This window comes from Phyllobates terribilis, unplaced genomic scaffold (assembly GCF_046119375.1).
Source record: "Phyllobates terribilis strain yellow unplaced genomic scaffold, ASM4611937v1 Scaffold_7__3_contigs__length_470593459, whole genome shotgun sequence".
NCBI lineage: Eukaryota > Metazoa > Chordata > Amphibia > Anura > Dendrobatidae > Phyllobates > Phyllobates terribilis.
Window position 1 is genome coordinate 217,180,383 of NW_027362767.1, and position 17,569 is coordinate 217,197,951.

At 44.9% G+C, this 17,569-nt stretch overlaps 2 protein-coding genes across 2 annotated transcripts in view; one reads left to right on the forward strand and one right to left on the reverse strand.

Moving 5' to 3' along the window:
* Positions 1-2,021, reverse strand: part of GTF3C3 (general transcription factor IIIC subunit 3) — a 58,270-nt gene extending 56,249 nt beyond the window's left edge. Inside the window, exon 1 of the mRNA XM_073642334.1 lies at positions 1,897-2,021. The gene's annotated coding sequence lies outside the window, so the exon portion shown is untranslated. The remainder of the gene's footprint in view (positions 1-1,896) is intronic.
* LOC141154186 (uncharacterized) lies at positions 1,900-11,301 on the forward strand. The gene is made up of 4 exons (XM_073639729.1): positions 1,900-2,145; positions 2,791-2,932; positions 3,026-3,173; positions 9,849-11,301. The coding sequence occupies exons 1-4, from the start codon at positions 2,104-2,106 to the stop codon at positions 10,579-10,581; spliced, it is 1,065 nt and encodes a 354-aa protein (XP_073495830.1). The 5' UTR covers positions 1,900-2,103; the 3' UTR covers positions 10,582-11,301.
* Positions 11,302-17,569: the final 6,268 nt, after the last annotated feature.

The window sequence follows — 17,569 nt, forward strand, 5'->3', positions numbered from 1 at the left end:
ACAAGCCAGAATTGGGGGTGAGGGGTGCCATGCATACCAGAATTGGGGGTGAGGGGTGCCATGCATACCAGAATTGGGGGTGAGGGGTGCCATGCATACCAGAATTGGGGGTGAGGGGTGCCATGCATACCAGAATTGGGGGTGAGGGGTGCCATGCATACCAGAATTGGGGGTGAGGGGTGCCATGCATACCAGGATAGGGGGTGAGGGGTGCCATGCATACCAGGATAGGGGGTGAGGGGTGCCATGCATACCAGGACAGGGGGTGAGGGGTGCCATGCATACCAGGATAGGGGGTGAGGGGTGTCATGCATACCAGGATAGGGGGTGAGGGGTGTCATGCATACCAGGATAGGGGGTGAGGGGTGCCATGCATACCAGGATAGGGGGTGAGGGGTGCCATGCATACCAGGATAGGGGGTGAGGGGTGTCATGCATACCAGGATAGGGGGTGAGGGGTGCCATGCATACCAGGATAGGGGGTGAGGGGTGTCATGCATACCAGGATAGGGGGTGAGGGGGACCATGCATACCAGGATAGGGATGAGGGGGCCATACATACCAGCACTGGGGATGAGGGGACCATGCATACCAGGATAGGGGTGATGGGTTCCATGCATACCAGGATAGGGGGGTGAGGGGCGCCATGCATACCAGGATAGGGGGGTGAGGGGTGCCAAACATGCCAGGATTGGGGGTGAGGGGCGCCATACATACCAGGATAGGGGGTGAGGGGTGCCATGCATACCAGGATAGGGGGTGAGGGGTGCCATGCATACCAGGATAGGGGGTGAGGGGTGCCATGCATTACCAGGATAGGGGGTGAGGGGTGCCATGCATACCAGGATAGGGGGTGAGGGGTGCCATGCATACCAGGATAGGGGGTGAGGGGTGCCATGCATACCAGGATAGGGGGTGAGGGGTGCCATGCATACCAGGATAGGGGGTGAGGGGTGTCATGCACACCAGGATAGGGGGTGAGGGGTGTCATGCACACCAGGATAGGGGGTGAGGGGTGTCATGCATACCAGGATAGGGGGTGAGGGGTGCCATGCATACCAGGATAGGGGGTGAAGGGTGTCATGCATACCAGGATAGGATGAGGGCAGCACATAACAGGATGGGGGAACACAAATACCAGAATGGGGGCAGCACATACCAGCATGGGAGACCATATACCAATAAAAATGCTCGCCACCCGGGCGTAGAACGGGCTCAATAGGTAGTATATATATATATATATATATATATATATATACACACACACACACACACACACACACTACATACACTGCTTAACACTGAAACTGCAATGATGAGAAGGAGAAGTGATGGAGATCACAGGACGTGTTACTGATCTGCAGATGGTGAAAATATGGAAATTTTCAAACCGCTCCAGGCCTCGTACTGTTTGTGCTGTGAGCTCCTCAGCGACCTAAACATGATCCCACGGCTGCAGAGTCTCCAGACTTGTCTCCCATCGGGCACATCGGGGACGTCACAGGAGCTGCCAGCAGCGGATCTTGATGATTTGTGCATTCAGCAGCCAGAACGTCTCCTTCTTGTCACTGCGGAGTGTATAATACAAGTGCACACTGCTGACATATAACACGGTATGACACATAGGACACAGGTAGAGGAAAATAAACGCAGGGACTAGGACTCTGTGCACACTAACACCATAGACATAGATAACGCACAGGTGACAGACGCTGATACACACAGTGCTATGTAAAAACGCCCGCACTATCACACACCCTGATGTATAATGACCCCCAGGATGTATGGGCACTGTACACTGACCCTGCACATACTGACCCTCCGCAGCCGCCGTACACTGACCCTGCACATACTGACCCTCCGCAGCCGCCGTACACTGACCCTGCACATACTAACCCTCCTCCTGCGCCCCGATCTCCATCACTGTAGACTAGAGTCTAGAGCGGAGCGTCTCCTGTGAGTGATGTGATGACGTCACCGGAAGGGGCGGAACCTCCTCCAGTGCAGACCAGATACCCGGAAGTAGCACTGTGCTGAGGTTGCCGGTGACCACACGTGTGAGGACGAGGAGGGAGAGACCCGGAGAGGACTGAGCTCTTCACCATGGAACCGACTGCAGACAGGACTGAGGACACAGCACTCGGTGTGAGTCATCCGAGGATGGATTTTCGGGCCAAAGAAACATTGATAATGTTCCTATATGGGGGCTGCATGTAGGAGGGCTGCACAGGGAAATGGCCGCTGCTACTTGTATGGGGATGCACAGCCCCTCATCATCTCCCCCTTCTCTGCACAGCCCGTCATCAAAATCTCCCCCTTCTCCGCACAGCCCCTCATCTTCGTCTCCCTCCTTCTCCTCACCTTTGTCTCCGCGCAGCCCCTCACCTTTGTCTCCGCGCAGCCCCTCACCTTTGTCTCCGCGCAGCCCCTCACCTTTGTCTCCGCGCAGCCCCTCATCATCATGCTCCCCCCTTCTCTTCGCAGCCCATTATGACAAATCACAGCTTGCATCAACCCCAACTACCATCACCCTGATTGCCACAGCACCAGGGCAATCGGGAACAGTTCATGTGATGCGCCACTTCTGGGGCAGCTGTGGGCTGATGTTTTTCTGTATTTAGTCCCTTGGGGGCTAGAACCTGCGATGGTCTGATCACTTGTTCTATGTATATATAGATTTTTTTTTTTTTACAAATATCATTAAAAAATTACATACAATCATTCAGTAATTGCAGCAAAATTTAATATCCTAGTTTATTTGAAATAAACATTCTGGTTTTATGCCTGTAGGTTCATGACCGACCCGTTCTTCGTGATCATGCTGATCAATTGTATTCTGATCGATACAAGAGAACGGGTGCGTGGGTGGAAGTGGTGAATCTAATGTACCCTGACTGGGATGGAGCCGCCCCTCAAGATCAAAAATCAACTTGTAAGTAATTTTGTTTTTGGCCTTACAAGGGCACAGATGTAACTTTAAAAATATTAAAAGATATATATATATATATATTTTTTTACTTTTTAGTGAAGGATGTGAAAACTCAGCAGTCAGTTCAGGATTGCTCTAAAAAACGTATGCTCGAAGAGAAGCGAAGTGGCCGATCGCCCAAGGCGAAGAAATGTCCCTATTTCAAGGAGCTCCAGTTTCTGCTCAAAACCCCTGAGTTAAGACGGTAAGTAAAAAAAAAATAAAGCTTTGACATATATATCTATCTATCTCTAATATATATATAATCGTCTTATCCCGTCTGTCCTTCTGTCCAGGAAATCCCGCGTCGCTGATTGGTCCGGCCGCGGCCAATCAGCGACGCAGGATTTCAGAAAAAGATGGCGGCCTTTAGTGGCTCATCTGCTGCACGGGGGCTACCGTCGGGAGATCAGCGGCTAGGGCCGCTGATCTCCCGACGGCAAGTGTGAAGGGAGGACCGGGGAGCGGCACTGCCGGTCGGGATACTTCTGCTGCGAGCAGCCGGTCATCTCCCGGCTGCTCGCAGCTGAAGTAACCGCACACGCAGCGCCACTCCCTGGTCCTCACTAATACGATTCGCTGATTGGTGGCGGCTGTGACCAATCAGCGATTTTGGCACCAAATTTAAACACGCTCTCCGGTCCTCAGTAACAGGGTTCACTGATTGGTCGCGGTTGCCGGCCGCGACCAATCAGCGATATTGACGCCAAATTTAAACAACGCTCTGCACAGAGGTCAGCGGCGATGCAGCCGAAGTACCCCGACCGGCGGCGCTGCTGACCTCCATGCGGCTACCGTCGGGAGATCAGCGGCTAGGGCCGCTGATCTCCCGACGGCAAGTGTGAAGGGGGGAGCGGAGAGGTGACTCTTGGTCTTCCTTTCCTGGGGCGGTCCTCATGTGAGCCAGTTTCTTTGTAGCACTTGATGGTTTTTGCAACTGCACTTGGGGACACTTTCAAAGTTTTCCCAATTTTTCGGACTTACTGACCTTCTTTTCTTAAAGTAATGATGGCCACTCGTTTTTCTTTACTTAGCTGCTTTTTTCTTGCCATAATACAAATTCTAACAGTCTATTCAGTAGGACTATCAGCTGTGTATCCACCTGACTTCTGCACAACACAACTGATGGTCCCAACCCTATTTATAAGGCAAGAAATCCCACTTATTAAACCTGACAGGGCACACCTGTGAAGTGAAAACCATTTCCGGTGACTACTTCTTGAAGCTCATCAAGAGAATGCCAAGAGTGAGCAAAGCAGTTATCAAAGCAAAAGGTGGCTACTTTGAAGAACCTAGAATATAAGACATATTTTCCGTTGTTTCACACTTTTTTGTTAAGTATATAATTCCACATGTGTTAATTCATAGTTTTGATGCCTTCAGTGTGAATATACAATTTTCATAGTCATGAAAATACAGAAAAATCTTAAAATGAGAAGGTGTGTCCAAACTTTTGGTGTGTGTGTGTGTGTGTGTGTGTGTATATGTATGTATGTGTGTGTGTGTGTGTGTGTATATATATATATATATATATATATATATATATATATATATATATATATATATATATATATATATATATATATATATATATATATATATACAGCACCTTAGGAGGTTGTCTTCTCATCCCAATTCTGGATAGGAAACACAAGTGGTTAAATAGCCCCTCCCCACAGCCATCCTCAGTGTTTTTCCTGTCCCTAAGGGATGAAGAGGTTATCTGTGGGGTGCTGTAGCCGGCGAGCAGTATCCCCCCCATGTACCTGAAAGGTACATGGACCTCACAACTCGGCATAGACTGTGGGTAACATCATGCGTTCCACCCTGGAACGCACCATACCGGAAGTGACGTCACCCACGGGTGGGAAATTTAAAAAAAGGGATTTTACCGTCAAAGAGATTGGAGAAACAAAGAAGCAGAGGGTGAAATCTTTCATCCCTTTGGATGAAAGACGCCCTGGATTACGGTCTCTACCTATAAAGAAGACCGTGATGGGAAGACGCCTTAAGTTGTACAAAATCCCTTTGACCATGGAACGTGTAGGTTCCCAAACATCTGCATCTGCAGAGCCCAGTGCGGACCCAGCCCCAGTAAGTAAATTTGGGTTTTGGGAGATTTCCACTCTCTTGCAGCAGGATCCATATTTAGTTTATCTCCCTCTCTCTCTCTCTCTTTTTAGGGAGACAAGGAGCCTGCATCAAGAGTAGGGGAAAAAAACGTTCTCTTCTGGTCATAAAAAACCTCTATGCCAGAAGTGTACGGAAAAAAATTGTAAAACACGAACAACCTTCCATGATGGAAGACGTAAGGGGGTTGGTCCGTCAAGACATTTCAATCATCCCTAGCCTCCTTCTCTTAAACCTTCTCTCAGTTTGGGGGTCCGCCTTCTGCTAAAAAGAGAAAGAAAGACCCTAAAGATTCATCTGACTCAGAAGCGGATATATTCATATCAAATAAAAAATATCACTTCTCTTCTGAAGATATGGAGGAATTATTAACAGCCTTAAGAAATACGATGGAAGTGGAGGAAGAAAAGAAGACTCGGCGGTGCAGGATGAAATGTTTGGGGGACTAAAGATGAATGGGAGTATCCCGAAAAAAGACGGAGTATCCCAGGAGAAATGAAGAACCGGTATCCCCTAGATGAAGACATTGCAAAATAGTGGACTGAAATACCAAAGGTGGATATACAAGTGGCGAGAGTAGCAAAAAAGACGACACTACCTTTCAAGGATTCATCTCGTCTTAGGGATCCAATGGACCGGAAATCGGTCAGCTTATTAAGAAAATCCTAGGAAACATCCTCAATCTTATTGAATACTAACATCGCATCAACTTGTGTGGCAAGGTCTGTTTTTCGCTGGTTACGGACAGCTGGAGGAACATACTGCCAAGGGTACTCTGAGAGAAGAGCTGCTAGCCGCATTACCTTTGCTGAAAAAGTCTACAGGGTTTCTTGCTGATGCTTCGGCAGAATCGGTTAGGATGGCAGCCAGATCTCTGGTCTTATCCAATTCGGCGAGAAGAGCACTATGGTCGAAGATGTGGAGCGGGGATAGTACTTCTAAATCTAAGCTTTGTACTATTCCTTTTAAAGGAGAATATTTATTCGGTGAAGCTCTGGATGAGCTGTTAGGGAAAGCTTCGGCTAAAAAGAAGTCAATACCGGAGCCAAAAGTGTTTAAAAGGAGATCCTTTTGTCCATCACAAGCTCAGAACCTGCAGTATAGAGGGAAAGGAAAATTAGGTCGCTGGAGTTATCCGAGAGGAGGAAGAGGACAGAACATCTTCCAAAACCAGTGACTGGAAAGGCCAGGACGCCATGCATGTAGGAGACAGAATTGCTCACTTTCTCCCACAGTGGCAACAAATATCCTCAGACCAGAGAATTCTACAAACGTTTGGAGTGGGAGCAGAAATAGTTTTCTTCACATCCTCCTCAGAGACTAGAGATAACATCTCCATCAGCCCCAAATCTGCAAAGGATCCTACTAGCAGGTCTTCTAGATCTACAAGAATCCGGGGTGGTATCACTAGTACCTCGCGTGGAACAGGGAAAAGGTCATTACTCTCAACTTTTGCTCCTAAAAAAGCCCTCAGGGGCCTACAGAATAATTCTGAATCTAAAACGATTGAATCATTATGGCAAGTACAGAAGATTCAAAATGAAATATGTAAGATCCACGGTTCCTTTAATAGGCAAAGGTTTCGTCATGGCAACTATAGACCTGCAAAAGGCATATTATGACGTGCCTATACATCCATTTTACCTGAAGTTTCTAAGGTTTGCAGTCAAACGGGCAAAATATAATGCATTTCTAATTCAACGTACTGCCCTTTGGGATTTTGTCAGCCCCCCCCCCCCCCCCCCCCCCCCGACTTTTCACAAAACTCATAGCGGAGGTGGTAGCATTCATAAGGAATCGGGGAATCTCTCATCCCCTACCTTGAAGATTTCCTGGTAGTGGCCTCGTCGGTTCCGCAACTCAAACCAAGATCTGCAGTCTACCCTCCACATCTTGGAATCTTTGGGTTGGCTGGTGAACCGAGAAAAATCTGATCTAATCCTGTCCACCAGAAAAATTTTCCTGGGGTTCCTGTTAGACTCACAAAGGCAAACCTCGTTTCTACCCAGGGAGAAACCAATACAGTTGAGCGCAAAGGTCTATGCTCTGAAAAACAGAAAGATGGTCTCCATACGGTTTGCAATGTCAGTTCTAAGATCCATGACCACCTGCATTCAAGTAGTCCCATGGGCTCAGGCCCACACCAGACTTCTACAGAATTACTTTCTTTCACGCTAGGACAGATCACCAGGGTCTCTTATAAGCAATATCCACCTTCCAGATCGGGTAAAGATATCCTTAGATTGGTGGCTGAATTGAGAGAATATAGGGACAGTAACGTCATGGACGCAGAGTCCTCTGATATTAGTAAGGACGGATGCCAGCAAAAGAGGCTGGGGAGCAGTAATCTCCCAAACAATGTTTCAAGGAATCTGGCCTCCAGAGATTCCTCATCAGTCCTCAAACTTCAGGGAACTAAAGGCGGTGGAAGAGACCCTCAAAGTGGCTACATCTCTGCTTCAAGGGACCCATGTCAAAGTATACTCAGACAACGTAACAACAGTGGCCCACCTAAGACATCAGGGGAGCACGAGATACAAAAAGCTGCAGCAGGTCTCAACAAGGATCTTCACCTGGGCAGAACATCATCTTCTCTCCCTGTCAGCCCTTCACCTAACCTAAAGGGTTTCCGACAACTCCCAGGCAGATTTCTTGAGCAGAAGAGATATACATCCGGGGAAATGGAGCCTGAACACAGACGTATTCCATATGCTTGCAGAAAGATGGGGTTATCCGGAAGTGGATCTATTTGCAAATCAATGAAATGCAAAAGTGAGACGAATCTTCTCCCTGGATCCCAAGGATGCTTCAGTATGGATAGACTCTTTCACCCATCCTTGGAAAGCCAATCTCGCCTACGCATTTCCGCCGATCCCATTACTGCCGAGAGTTCTACAAAAGATCAGAGCAGAACGAATCAAGACAATCCTCATAGCTCCAAATTGGTCAAAAAGAGGATCGTGTGAGACTCTGAACAGCTAAAGATAGAAGGTCCTCTACTTCTTCCTACAGTCCACAAGATACCACATCAGGGGCCGATCATCCATTCGGAGCCTAAGTCTAGCGGCCTGGCTTCTGAAGCCTCAATCTTAAGAGCCAGAGGCCTCTCAGAAGGAGTGATCCACATCCTCCAGAAAAGCAGGAAGCCGGTCACTAATTCTATATATGCTAAGATCGGGAAGACTTTTGGGTTTTAGTAAGGGGCTCATCCACCAGACCCTTTCCATCCGAATATAGCCAAAATTCTGCATTTCCTACAGGAAGGCCTGTCAAAGGGACTACGTCCAAATACCCTCAAAGTTCAGATATCAGCCCTGAGTTCTTACTATGATAAAGATCTAGCAAACCACAGATGGATTAAAAGATTCATGACAGCCGTCTCCAGAATAGATCCTACAAAAAACCAGAACAGTCCCTCCTGGGGATCTGAACGTTTTACTTAAAGGACTTACTATGCAACCCTTTAAACCAATCATGGAGATTCAAATGGATAAACTGTCATGGAAATCCTACATTTCTGGTAGCCATAACAATGGCTAGGAGAGTAAGCGAGATCCAAGCGCTGTCCATCAGAGAACCCTATATGAAAATTTCAGAAGATAGGATAATTTTCCAGCTGGAACCTTCGTTACAACTTTTGGAAGAAACATTTTCATAGGTCCCAACCTATAATCCTCCCTTCCTTTTGTCAAAATCTTTCAAACAGTGGAGAAGAAGTATTCCATACCCTGTATGTCAGGAGGATTATTCTGCATTATTTACAGCAGACCCAAACATGGAGGAAAAACCAAAATCTCTTTGTCCAATATGGTGGTCCCAACAAAGGGAAGAAGATATCTTGATCCAATTTGCCAGTGTATTTTTGGATAACGATCTGTGAAGCATACAAGACGCCTCCAGAATCATTAAAGGCGCATTCTACTAGAGCGATGTCTGTCTCCAGGGCTGAGAGAGCGAGTGCATCAGTCGAGCAGATCCGCAGAGCGGCGACATGGTCATCAGTCCATACTTTTGCAAAACATTATCGTTTAGATTTAGCGGCTAATAGGGATCTAGTCTTTTGGAAGGAAAGTCCTTCAAGCTGTTGTCCCTCCCTAAAACATGATTATTTGGTACTACTCCTAGGGTGCTGTCATGGAGGGGATTGGAGAAAATAGAATTAGACTTACCGGTAATTCGGTTTCTGAGACCCTCCATGACAGCACGGGTGGTTCCTGCCCTTATTTTATCATTATTTGTGAAATTCCTTGGTGTGATTAAAATTTTTGAAGCGTTCATACTGCGTGGTCCTTTAGAAAAACATTGAGGATGGCGGTGGGGACGGGCTATTTAACCTCTTGTGTTTCCTGTTCCTAATTAGGATGGGGCGTTGGAAACCGAATTACAGGTAAGTCGAATTCTATTATTTTAAAACATTGAGTGAATAAACGGATTCTTGTTGCGCTGTTGAATTGCACATTGATGGTGACATATTTCTGTCTTCATCAGTGATCAGTAAATGGATGGTGATGGATCTCTAATCTGTAGCCAGGCTTGCCAGTGACATGGCAGATGGCAAAGTGTGATCTGTTACTCTCAGAAACATCGAGATCAATTTTAGCTTTTTTTGGTCGCCTCATAGTGTATTTTTCAAATTTCTCAGGTCGTCTTGGATTAGAAATGCTTTGAAATGTTAGTTTTTTACATTTTAAGCTGACCATGTCATGATTGTCATGTATGAATCTTTTTCTTTTTTTTTTTTTTTTTTCAGAATCCAAGGCAACATTTCACCCACAAACGAAGAAGACATTGAAAGCCAAGAAGAGTCTCAATCAGATGGTGCCACTGATCAGAGCGGCTCCTCTACTTTACAGCCAGATGAGGATGGCGCCACTTCAAGCTTAACCCCAAGTGAAGCTTCTATCCCGCAGCAGTCAGGGGGCCACACAGTTTCCAGACCTGCGGCCCGTAGCCACTCAGCGACTCGCACACCTGGGTCACAAAGAGGAGATCGCCAAAGGGTGGTGGTGGAGGAGGCACTCTCTCTAATAAAACGTATAAACAGCCGGGACCAATGGGACCATATTGGCGCAGCTGTGGCAGAAGGTTTCCGTGGTCTACCACATGACAGACAAATGCATTGTGCAAGCGTGGTCTTTGCGGTCATAGACCTCTTTTCCTCACTTAACTGCACCCTGACTTCTGCAGACGTTATTATGGCAATGCGCAATGCAGCACAAAGTCACCCACCAGCCTCACCATATGACCCCAGAATCAGAAATTCAACCCAACAGACATATAGCCATCCTGCAACTTCATATCCAAGGTGTCCTGCTCCCTCTCTTCCTTCATCTTCTTCTTTGGAACATCCTTCTAATTTCCTTTCCTCTCTTCACTTCCCTTTACCTGCTGCCTCCAGTTCTCATCAAAGTGTCTTAGGAAACTTAACAAGTCCCTCCGACTCCGGCATCTCCACTGCCGCCACAACGAAGTACCCAAGCTAATCTGACCGGTCACCTCCACGATGCCGTACCTTTCATTAAAGTTTGTTGGTATATTGTGACTACATTGTACATGGATGCAGGACAGGGAGTTACATATGTTTGTCTTGCTTCCAGTGTGGGCCGTGATGCCACCATTGTACAAGGTTTTCCAGACTTGAAAAGGACAGCTTCATGTGACAATGAGGGTGTCAGGTGATCTACAGACACTCCATGCCTCTTGGTCTTCTCCATCCACATGTTTCCCCTTATTAAAATAAAAAAGCCTCTACTCACCTCTGGTGATGGCACGGTTCCAGCGGTGTCCAGGGTTGAGTAGATGCTGGACTCTCTTGACCGCCACAACCTCATGGGAACCAACCTGGGGACGCTCCACCTCCGGAGATGAGTAGAGGCTTTTCTATTTTAATAAGGGTGGATGGAGAAGACCATGGAAAATGAATGGAGCACATGTTGAGTGTGTGCACTGAGGTTCCTGATTCTGCCGATTGTTGCGGGTCTGACCAGTAGGACACCCAAAAATGGCCACGTTCACACCTACCTCATGAAGAAATAAAAAAAAGTCTTTTCACAGGTCAACCACTATATTGTTCATGTTTGTGGTTTTATTGTGTGTTGTTGAGTGAGATTTTTTATTCCAATGGTTGGATGATGAGGCCTTTGTTATTTTGGCATTAAGAATACTGTTTGTAGCCTCCATTATTAAAAAACTCTATTTTTGTCTTTCATGAGTCTTGTTTATTTCTGCCAAAAAAAATCTGGGTCAAACTTGTATCTTTGTTAAACTGAAGCCCAGCGTTGGGGTGTGTATTGCAGGTGTAGGGGATGACGTGTATTTTTCTCCACTTACTAAGTTTCTACACCCCATCCCCGGCAGAAGCTATGATGTACCTATGTTATCTCAGCTGATAGGACAGAATAGAACAACTGGTATATACCAAGTGCCCCATTACACGACCACAACAAAGGTTATTGTTCCCCTCCAGCTGAATCTGCCGCGGCCAGGTGATGCCAGGACAAAGGATTTCTTTAATCCTTTGCTTTAGCGGCCTCTTGTCATCGACTGCCATGGAAATGAACCATTTCAAGATATCTTCAGTGAATTTACAGGAACTGGAGGCTTTTTGCCAAGAAGAATGGGCAGCTTTACCATCTGAGATAATAAAGAACCTCATCCACAACGACCACAAAAGACATCAAGCTGTCATTGATGTTAGAGGGGGCAATACACGGTATTAAGAACTGGGGTATGTGAACTTTTGATCAGGGTCATTTGGATGTTTTTGGTTGTCATTAAGATTTAAAAAGAGGAAACACAGTAGTTTGACAATAAAGGGCTTCACCCAACCAATAACCATGAGTGGAGAAAAAGGTTTTTTGTTATCATTCATATTCTCTGAAACAAGGTCAAGAAAGGAACAATTCTGCCGGGGTATGTAAACTTTCGAGCACAACTGTATACAGATGCATCTCACAAAATTAGAATATCATCAAAAAGTTAATTTATTTCAGCTCTTTAATACAAAAAGTGAAACTCCTATATTATATAGAGTCATTACACACGGAGGGATCTATTATATAGAGTCATTACACACAGGGATCTATTATATAGAGTCATTACACGCAGAGGGATCTATTATATAGAGTCATTACACACAGAGGGATCTATTATATAGAGTCATTACACACAGGGATCTATTATATAGAGTCATTACACACAGGGATCTATTATATAGAGTCATTACACACAGAGGGATCTATTATATAGAGTCATTACACACAGAGGGATCTATTATATAGAGTCATTACACACAGAGGGATCTATTATATAGAGTCATTACACGCAGAGGGATCTATTATATAGAGTCATTACACACAGAGGGATCTATTATATAGAGTTATTACACACAGAGGAATCTATTATATAGTCATTACACACAGGGATCTATTATATAGAGTCATTACACGCAGAGTGATCTATTATATAGAGTCATTACACACAGAGGGATCTATTATATAGAGTCATTACACACAGAGGGATCTATTATATAGAGTCATTACACACAAAGGGATCTATTATATAGAGTCATTACATACAGAGGGATCTATTATATAGAGTCATTTCACACAGGGATCTATTATATAGAGTCATTACACACAGAGGAATCTATTATATAGAGTCATTACACACAGAGGGATCTATTATATAGAGTCATTACACACAGAGGGATCTATTATATAGAGTCATTACACACAGAGGAATCTATTATATAGAGTCATTACACACAAAGGAATATATTATATAGAGTCATTACACGCAGAGGGATCTATTATATAGAGTCATTACACACAAAGGGATCTATTATATAGAGTCATTACATACAGAGGGATCTATTATATAGAGTCATTTCACACAGGGATCTATTATATAGAGTCATTACACACAGAGGAATCTATTATATAGAGTCATTACACACAGAGGGATCTATTATATAGAGTCATTACACACAGAGGGATCTATTATATAGAGTCATTACACACAGAGGAATCTATTATATAGAGTCATTACACAGAGGGATCTATTATATAGAGTCATTACACACAGAGGGATCTATTATATAGAGTCATTACACACAGAGTGATCTATTATATAGAGTCATTACACACAGAGGGATCTATTATATAGAGTCATTACACAGAGGGATCTATTATATAGAGTCATTACACACAGAGTGATCTATTATATAGAGTCATTACACACAGAGTGATCTATTTCAAGTGTTTATTTCTGTTAATGTTGATGATTATGGCTTACAGCCAATGAAAACAGAAAAGTCATTATCTCAGTAAATTAGAATACTTTATAATAACAGCTTGAAAAATGTTTTTAAAATCCAAAATGTATGTTCAGTAAATGCCCTCAATACTTGGTCGGGCTCCTTTTGCATCAATTACTCCATCAATGCGGCAATGTGGCAGCGGCCGCCGTCCTGCGCAGGCCAATGAAGGCAGCAGTGATGCAGGGACGGCTTGCTAGGTGGGGTGTTCACATTGCAATAAATACATGGTGGCGGTTTGGGGGTCCCCATTATTCTCCAAACTATTGTTTTAGCTGGAGCTAATGTTTCCTTATAAAAGACAAAGTGATTGGAACATAAAATGAAGCAAGAAACAGCACTGAAGTGTTGTGGATGGTCTGTCCTGGGGGGGCCGCAGCGGGGACGCCGACTCCAGCTGCACAAGCTCCTGATCAGAAGTGTTTATACATACCGAGAAAATGCAATCTGCAATAAATATCCCTTTGAAATTGTGTATATTAGCCGTCATCTTGTATATCCTCTCTGCTCTAAACAAACACAGTGTGATCCCTGAGTATGTCACTGGCTTTAGATAATGCCTTTCTCTGCCTTGCATTCTATTTTGGTTGCAAATCCTGTACTTTTATGCTATAAATGTTTCCAACATATATTATTTTTTTTTTTAAGTAAGAAAAATGTTGACAAAATTAGTCAGGATCTCTCAACAAATGACATTGTAACTCCTTTGCATTTGCTCTATTAGGGCAACTTTGCATCAGAGAGTGGAGTCATCCTCTTTAGTTTCTTGTTTGAAGACTTTTTCCATATTTATTGCTTTTTTAAAATGTAGGAAAGGATCTTTCCTGTGTCATGACATTACTATAGTGAGCACCAGAGACTGTAGGATATCTCTACCCTGCAGCTCCCTCTCCCCTCTCATAGCAAGCAGTCTCAGAGAAAAGATAGAAACTGCAGCTTCCTCCCACCTGTTCAGTATACTGCTTAGACAATGGCCCCGATTCACTATTGCTGTTTTTCCACTTTTCAGGGTAAATTTGCACCTTTTTAGTGGCTTAAAGGTTTTTTCCAGGAATTTTTATTTTTTACTATGGGTCTAAAAACTAACAGGCAGGTAGTTGCTTACTACATGCTTGCCCTATCTGGTGCCGGCACAGAGCAGCCATTGATTGCTCCAGCCCAGCGATTCAGCTGCTCCATCTCAACAGAGCAGCTCTTCCTCTTCTGGACTGCTCTGCCGATATCATTTTGATTGACAGCCAACTGCCTGCAGTTAATCAGCATGACGTGGGCAGTCACGTCCCAACAACAAAGCAGAAGAGAAGCCGCTTCTGGGGAAACCGTTGAGTCGCTGGCAGGAATGGTCTGTGGCCGCACTTTGTCGGCACAGATTGATGTCGGTCACAACAGGAGTCTAGTTAGCAATAAGTGGCCCGAGTTTTCATAATGCCGTAAGATGTCACTAGAGCTGATGCTATAGGACTGACACCTGTCGGAGGAGATCTGTGGATCTCATCTTGTTAGTTAGGAAAAAGGATGGTACCTGAGGTTCTGCGTATACTACCGGAGCCTGAACGCATGTTGCGTATACTACCGGAGGCTGAACAATTATGCTGTACGGGACTCCTATATCTTGCCCAGAATCGAGGTGTCCCTATCTGCGTTGACAAAAGCCAAATGTTTCTCCTCCCTCGATTTAGGGAGTGGCTACTGGCAAGTCCCGGTGGCTGTGAAAGATCGCCCGAAGACAGCCTTTGTCCTCCCTATGGGTCTGTTCGAGTTCAACTGGATACCTTTCGGACTGATAAATGCTCCAGGGACCTTTCAGCCTTTGATAGAAAGATGCTTGGGAGATCTGAACTTCGAAGCCACTTTAATAAATCTAGACGACATAATCATTTATTCCGCCATGTTTGAGGATCAACTTAACAAGCTGGAGCAAGTGCTGGAGCGGCTTCAAAGATACAGGTTAAAATATAAGGCCCGGAAGTGTCACATATTCAAGAGGGAAACTGAATACGTGGGACACACTGTGTCTAGTACAGGAGTTCACCCCACCGCAGAGAAGGTGGCTGCTGTACAGAAGTGGCCCACGCCTACCAACCTGAGAGAATTGAGAGCGCTCCTAGGGCTAGCCGGAGACTACCGCAGGTTCATAAAGAACATTGCCAAGATTGCGGAGTTGTTGCGGGGGAGGTAAGCCAAACGTCAACCAATCCTGTGGGGCCCACGACAATAAGAAGCGTTTCAGGCATTTAAGATGGCGCTGACTGATGCCCCAATCTTGGCCTACGTTGACTTTTTGCAGTCCTTTGTGCTGTACACCAACAGAAGTTTGAATGGACTGAAGTCAGGATTGGCCCAGGTACGGAAGAGAGCGAGTGATGGCGTATGCCAGTAGAGACAATTACAGTTCGTTCAAGCTGGAGTTGCTGGCGTTGGTGTGGACCATGACTGAAAAATTTGCAGAGCATTTGTCAGGGTCAGAAATACTCATGTGGATGGACAACATCCCCCTGGCCCACCGAGAAAATGCAAAGCTGGGCGCACTAGAACAAAGTTTGTTAAAAAAAAAGTCGCCATTTTCCAAGACCCGTAGCATCTCCAATTTCTGGGATCTGAGGCCGGGTGAGGGCTTATTTTTTGCGTGCTGAGCTGACGTTTTTATTGGTACCATTTTGGGGTAGATCCGATGTTTTGATTGCCTGTTATTGCATTTTATTGCAATGTTGCTGCGACCAAAAAACGTAATTCTGGCGTTTGGAATTTTTTTCTCGTTACGCCGTTTACCGTTCGGATTAATTCTTTTTTTATATTGATAGATCGGGCGATTCTGAACGCGGCGATACTAAATATGTGTATGTGGTTTTTTTTTTTTATTGTTTTATTTTGAATGGGGCGAAAGGGGGGTGATTTAAACTTTCATATGTTTAAATGTTTTAAATATTTTTAATATTTTTAAAAACATTTTTTTTTTACTTTTCACTTGCTTCAATTGTTTCCATGGGAGACTAGAAGCTGCAATGTTCTGATTGCCTGTGTGTAGCAGAATTGCTCACATGCTATGAGTGCCGACCGCAGGCAATGACAATCGCAGGGGTCTCCTGCAGACCCCGGGTTATCATGTCAACTCATCTGTGGGCAGGACTTATGACGCACTTCCGCCGCGGTCATGTTAAATGCCGCTGTCAGAGATTGATAGCAGCTGTCAGAGATTGATAGCAGCTGTCAGAGATTGATAGCGGCATTTAACATGTTAACGGCCGTGGGTAGATCACGATTCCACCCGCAGCTGTTAGGGGCACATGACAGATAGTCAGATCAGCTCTCACGTGCCGGAAAAGATGCGGGCTCAGCACCGGAGCCCGCACCAAAGGGGAGACACAACATGTGCCGTACATGCATAGCACATGTCGGAAAGGGGTAAATAATTGTACAATTATCACTGCATTTAAATATGAATTATATCAATCACCGACTGTCGTTACCTTGTGTAATCTGTGCATTGCATCCAGACAGCTGCATTACACACACGATCAGTATTCGGTCAGTATTTCACATCAGTATTTGTAAGCCAAAACCAGGAGTGGGTGATAAATACAGAAGTGGTGACGTGTTTCTATTATACTTTTCCTCTGATTGTTCCTCTCCTGGTTTTAGCTACAAATACTGATGTAAAATACTGACCAAATACTGAATGTGTGAACGTGGCCTTATATTGCCAGCTCTCCCCACAGCTGATTGCTGGGGGTCCCAGCAAGAGGGCATTTTGTTATCAGATAATGTTCAAGAGAACCTTTTAAGTAAGGATTGTCCAAAACACAGAACCCATTTAATATTATTTGTTATATTTTTTAAATTAATTATAGTAGCTATAGTAATTATTTATATAATCTAATCTTTATATATCATACTGTAAATATTAAATATATTTGCACAATATTTTATGTATTCACTAGTGATGAGCAAGCACTAAAATGCTCGGGTGCTCGTTGCTCGGGTCGAGCAAATTGGAATACTCGGGTGCTCGGTCCAAGTAATGAGCCCAATGTAAGTCTATGAGAAACTCGAGCATTTTTCTGGCGGCTCCCCCCGGCGGTCTGCAGAGGGCCTAAAAATTGCCCAAATCGATGGGAACAGTGCTCAAATGACATGGGAACAGCATGGGGAAGACC

What these genes read in the sequence shown, in the direction of transcription:
- LOC141154186 (XM_073639729.1), top strand. Translation starts at nt 2,104, where the DNA reads ATGGAACCGACTGCAGACAGGACTGAGGACACAGCACTCGGT. An exon ending in CTGAGGACACAGCACTCGGT is followed by an intron (nt 2,146 to 2,790) that starts GTGAGTCATCCG and finishes TTATGCCTGTAG; the next exon opens with GTTCATGACCGACCCGTTCT. An exon ending in AAAACCCCTGAGTTAAGACG is followed by an intron (nt 3,174 to 9,848) that starts GTAAGTAAAAAA and finishes TTTTTTTTTCAG; the next exon opens with AATCCAAGGCAACATTTCAC.